Raw genomic sequence first — 5,744 nt, 5'->3', positions numbered from 1 at the left:
TCTCCAGATAGGGAAGAAAGACATTCCATTGATAGCTGATGATTTTAACTTTGAAAGATGTCCTCTTATAGGTGCACCTCCCTCCAGCCTTGAACTTCTGTAACTTGTCTTCTGCACTGCTCCAGGATGATCTTTAAGAAATGCAAATCAGACCACGTTGCTTTTGATAAATCTTTCAGCAGCTCTCTACTGCTACCTTTTCTCAATCCTAGACTCTGGGACTGGACTGAGGCTGATTCCATCCTAGCCTTTACGATACATGTGATCCAGGCCTAGGCCAAACATAACATCTCATTCTGTTGGCCATAGTGACTGGTTTGGAAATGGACATGTTAACCAATGAAAGTTTTGCTGGGATTTTTGAGAAAGCGATTCTTCTCAGATCTTGCTATTATATGAGGCCCAGGGTTGAGGACAAAACAATAGAAGGTAGAGCCCAGCTGTGGAGGGATCTTGAATCCTGATTACTTTATTTGATCTTTATTTGATCTGTGACCTCAGTAATCCTGAAGCCAGCCTTACCTTGTGATTTCAGCTTGTGCAATTGAATACATTTCTTTGCTTGCCTAAGCTAGATGGGTCAAGATTTCTGTTATTTCATTTATTTATGCATTCATTAAACAAATATTCATTGAACTTCTGCATTGTTCTAAACACTGTTGTAGATGTTAGGGAGAATGCAGTGACAATGTAGACAGTCTCTATGATATGGTTTGGCTGTGTCCCCACCCAAATCTCATCTTGAATTGTAATCCTCATAATCCCCACAGGTTGTGGGAGGGACCCAGTGGGGGGTAATTGAATCATGGAGGTGGTTATCCTCATGCAGTTCTTGTGATAATGAGTGAGTTCTCACGAGATCTGATGGTTTTATAAATGTCTGCCATTTCCCTTGCTGGCAACTCATTCTGTCTCGTGCCGTCCTGTGAAGAGGTGCCTTCCACGATGATTTTAAGTTTCCTGAGGCCTCCCCAGTCATGCAGAGCTGTGAGTCAATTACACATCTTTCCTGTATAAATTACCCAGTCTTGAGTATTTCTTCATAGTAGTGTGAGAACAAACTAATACACTGTATTTTAAAGGGGGTATTGAAAGAGACCTCACTGATCCATATCTTACAAAAGAACACCATAATATCCATAATCTATCTCATGCCTCTCTCTCCGGCTAAAGCTAAATTCAGTCTTGACCATGCTGAATCTGAAGTACCCACGTTTCTTATCATAATGCAATGGTTGTCCATCTCTGAAATCACAAACCTTAATATTCCATTCTAACCACATTTTTATATGCTTTTGCCTCTTGGTACCTTCATCCCCTTGCTTGTCAATAATCATTTATTTACTTCTTTTTATCCACTTCATCACACACCCATTGCCTCCCTGGCTCAACTTTGCCCTTAGAGGGCAACATAGACCTGCAGGACATCTCTTTAGTAACTCTTCCAATTACCTCAGCTTCTCTGCTGTGTTAATTTCCCTCTGTCCTGCTCTCAAAAAACCACAATGCTGTGTCAACATGACCGTCCACCAACTATGATCCTCCTGTTTTTCAGAGCATAATTAAGGGAAAACACAGAACATGAAGATTAGTGTTATGATAAATTAATATCTCCCAACTCTACGGTGTCTTCAGGGCTGCCTAGATTCTTTCCATGTGTTTCTAATCAACAACTTCCTGCATTTCATTTCAGCTGCTATTTCAGTCCTTTGCTTTTCTATACAAAACCCCTCCATGATAATCAACTCTAATTCTAACTCATTAATTATTTAACAAATACACATTCAGAACTTGCTATCTAATAGGAATCATGATGCATTTTGAGTCACGGTGATACACAAGGGAAACAAGTGATTACAAACGTGCTGATGTTTGTAAAAGGGAAGGAGGAGACAGGGTGCTGAGGTGGTACTTAACCTGAGGATGTGGACTGTTTAGAAGGAGGTTGGAGAAGGCTTTCCTGAGGAAGTAAAATTTAATAGCAAAGGAAATATTCCCGGGAACAGAAACAGTATAGAAGAAGGGCCTGAGGTGAAGAAATGGTAAAAATCCAGTACGGCTGGAGCATAGAGCTTGAGGAGAAAGCGGCATGAGGCAATGCTGGGGAAGGCCATTCTTTCCTTCCTTCATTGGTTGTGATATTCATCCAGATATTCACTGGGAGCTTGTAATGTCCCCAGCACTATTATCTGGGCTGGGGATTTGCGAGTCACAGCAGATGCCCTAAAGGGCTTGCTCCTATTCCATTGCATCTACTATTTCTGTACATTCTGGCCCAACATCTGCTTGCATTTGCCAGCACTTGGTTTCTTTGCCTGAGGGCTTTCTTTGGCTGCTGGTGTGACTCTGCCAACATCTAAGGTGGGCTGGAGTGCTGGGAAATTAAAGTTCTCAAGGAGTGACCAACAGGAGTGGTCAGATAGAAACCCCAGTCCCCTTGCCTCTTGCAGAAGAAGATCTCTGAGGTGTTTCTTCCACACTAAGTTTCCCCTTGGGATGAGATGGCAGTTGCCCTCAGTGGTTCCCTGTTTAAATACTTTCTACCTTTCAGATTCTCTCCCCGTTTCTTTCCTACTCTCTTACATTCCCTCCTTCACCCTTAGAGAGCAACCTAGACCTACAGGGCATCCCTTCAGTAGCTCTTCCAATTACCTCAGCTCCTCTGCCATGTTAGTTTCTCTCTGTCATCCTCTCAAAAAACTACAATGCTGTGTCAACATAACTGCCCACCATCTATGATCCTCCTCCTGTTTTTCAGAGCATGATTAGAGAAAAACACAGAACATGAAGATGAGTGTTATGATAACTTAATATCTCCCAACTCTACTGGGTCCAAATTTTCTTGAACCACCTCCCAGATAAACTCCTTGCATTGAATCCTTTGGATTTTGTGAAATCTGAATGAAGACAGTGGTAAACAAGATGTATGAGGTCCCCACCTTCATGACATTTAGATTCCACAGAGGGATACAGACAATGGAAACCAAAATAAACGCGTTATTTTCAGCTAGAATTTATATGATGAGTAAAGTAATTCAGGGCAATAGAGTAGAAAGTGCCTGGCATAGCAGGGAGGTAGGGGCCAGGGAGGGTGGGCTGCATAGATTGGGTGTTCAGAGAAAACTAGGTGGGTGAGGCTCTATGCGTTCTTCCTCCTGTTGCCTCTTCTTGCTTGCATGGCGGTACTATGCCAGTTCTTCCTGGCTCTGATGATGTTCATCTCTTGTGGTTTTTCTTCTGATTATTCTGGTTATTATAACCCTATCCTCTCCAGTAACTTTTCATCCACCTAAAATCATAAATGTCAGGATTTCCCAAGGTCCTTTCTTGTTCCTTTTCTTTTTTTTTTTTTTTTTCAAGTCAAAATTCTTTTATGACAATAAAACAATCACATATTTAATATAAAAAGAAATGCAGAAAATGGCTCAGGGTTGTATTAAAAAAAAAAAAATCCAGGTTGTGCAGGTTGCTGTATTTACATCTGGGAGCAGAGCTGTCCCCACATCAGGCACAGCAGCTGCACTTCTCCGACGCCCCTTTGCAGACACAGCCCTGGGCACACTTGGCACAGCCCACGGGGCAGCAGGAGCAGCAGCTCTTCTTGCAGGAGGTGCATTTGCACTCTTTGCACTTGCAGGAGCCGGCGCATGTGCAGGAACCACCAGTGGCGCAGGAGCAGTTGGGGTCCATTTCGAGCCAAGGAGATGCTGGAGCTCCCACCGGTAAGGCAAAAACGCAGTCAGGCAGTTGGAAAGTGCACTTTCTTGTTCCTTTTCATTCTCCCTTTGATGGAATCAACATCTCATGGAGATGATTCTCAAATTTATATCTATTGTGAAACTCTTTACTGAATTCCAAGTCCAGATACCCAACCATCAATTGCATATCTCTTCCTAGATGTTCCACAGATGCCATAAACTGAAAATATCCAAACCCAATGTAATATTTTACTCACCCCCCAAAACTGGTCTTCATCTTAAATCCTTTGTGTCAAAGGATAGCATCACCCACATCCAAGTAGTCAGCAAGACTTTTTTATTCCTTCTTAAATTCTATTCCATCATCTCCATTGCCATTGCCGATCAATGTTCAGGACATCATTAAAAGACTTTACCTGGATTACTACAACAGCCTTTAAACAAACCTCTCATTCCTCCCTCTCCCATCCATCCTCTCCACGGCAGACCAAAAAATAGTTCTAAAATTCAAATTTGCCTATGTCATTGTTATGCTTAAAATTTATTCAGGGGATCCCATCAACTTCAGATAAAGCTCGGGCTCCATAGCATCACAATCAAGATGCTGCAAGATTTTCCTCTTGTTTTTCTCCCCAGTCTTATCTCAGCCCTCCCCCGTCATGTTGTTTTGTGCCTCTGTGTCATTGCATATGCCTTTCCCTCCCAAGCTTTGATGTCTGGGTTATTCCTAAGTATTCTGAAAGACTTGACTCAAGCATTTCCACTTCTATAAAGGTTTCTTGACCATCCAAAACAGGAAGTGATTCTTCCCATCAAGTCCCTCAGCTCCCTGACTGTGGGATTATCTATAAATCTATATGTCTATAGTACATGTCATGTTTTGCTCTTTGTCTATTTCTGTCACTAACCTCTGAGCTCCTTAAAAGCAGGTAATGGGTTATTTATGTCTGTATCAGTGCCGAATACATAGACATGTGCAATCAACCTTTGCCAAATGAATTAATAGTGTGGATTACTCCATGTGCAGGTCTGGGATAACATATGACCCAACCTTGAATATTTTCCCTAAATCATACTATAAAAAGTTCCATTTGACATAAAAATGCAAATTGTTTATAAAGATCACTCACCCTGTTCCTTAAACCACCTAGACCTTTGTCTGTTCCCTGAGACAAAGTGCTTCAAAAGCAGATGCTTTCACATTAACCAGCCCAGTCCCTGCACTTGCTATAGTTTATAACAGAGGGAGCTGTGATTTCATCTTTGAATTCTGTTACTTTTGTTCCATTTATGTGCTTATATTTTAGACAACAGAATGGAGAGGATGAGTTATTCAGTAATTCTTAGTTGTGTTGTTTTTGAAATATGCTTTTGTTCTCCCTATCTCTACTTAAACCAATCATTGAAGGCACCCATAGAAAACAAATTAAAAAAAAAGGAAACTGATTTGACAAATTTCGAATTACGCTTCCTATTTAATTTATTTTAGATCCAAGTTGGTGAGGTCTCTCACATATTGTTCACTATCATACAAAGCACTGTCTTTCTCTGCAGTCAGTCCTTTATTAAGAACTTCTATGCTCAATGTACAATAATAAGGACTTTGCATTTTACCTAATCCACCCAGCCATTCTATGAAGGATTAGTATGCGGGAAACATCTGGATCCAAGAGAAAGCATGACAACTTTAGGAAACTGACAGCAGTACTGCCTTACTTTTAGCACTGAAATTGTAGGAGTAGGGGGAGAGTAATGGGGAGAGATGAATAAAGCTGGAAGCTTAAGCAGATGCTACATCTTATTCTTGTACACCATCTCCAGAAGTCTGGGCTTTTCCCCAAGAGGAATGGAGTGTCACTGGTGGGAGACCTTGTAAAATAAGTGTTTTATAAAGATAGCTGTGGCTGCAGAGTGGAGAATGGATTGAAGGACCACAAGACTGGAGGGAGAGAGAGCAGTTTGATAATCCAGTAATCTAAATCAATCATAATGGTGGCCTGAACAAGTGTGGTGGGATCGTACAGTCAAGAGATATATAGGAAGTAG

General features: G+C 41.4%; 1 protein-coding gene across 1 annotated transcript; it reads right to left on the bottom strand.

The window, feature by feature from the left end:
* Positions 1 to 3,334: 3,334 nt before the first annotated feature.
* On the bottom strand, positions 3,335 to 3,761 carry LOC135967151 (metallothionein-1E). The gene has a single exon (XM_065529124.1). It carries the CDS (start codon positions 3,688 to 3,690, stop codon positions 3,505 to 3,507), a length of 186 nt encoding a protein of 61 aa, XP_065385196.1. The 5' UTR covers positions 3,691 to 3,761; the 3' UTR covers positions 3,335 to 3,504.
* Positions 3,762 to 5,744: the final 1,983 nt, after the last annotated feature.

Source organism: Macaca fascicularis, chromosome 14, assembly GCF_037993035.2.
Source record: "Macaca fascicularis isolate 582-1 chromosome 14, T2T-MFA8v1.1".
Classification (NCBI taxonomy): domain Eukaryota; kingdom Metazoa; phylum Chordata; class Mammalia; order Primates; family Cercopithecidae; genus Macaca; species Macaca fascicularis.
This window is presented reverse-complemented; position numbering and strand designations above follow the sequence as displayed.

What these genes read in the sequence shown, in the direction of transcription:
- LOC135967151 (XM_065529124.1), bottom strand. Translation starts at nt 3,690, where the DNA reads ATGGACCCCAACTGCTCCTGCGCCACTGGTGGTTCCTGCACATGCGCC.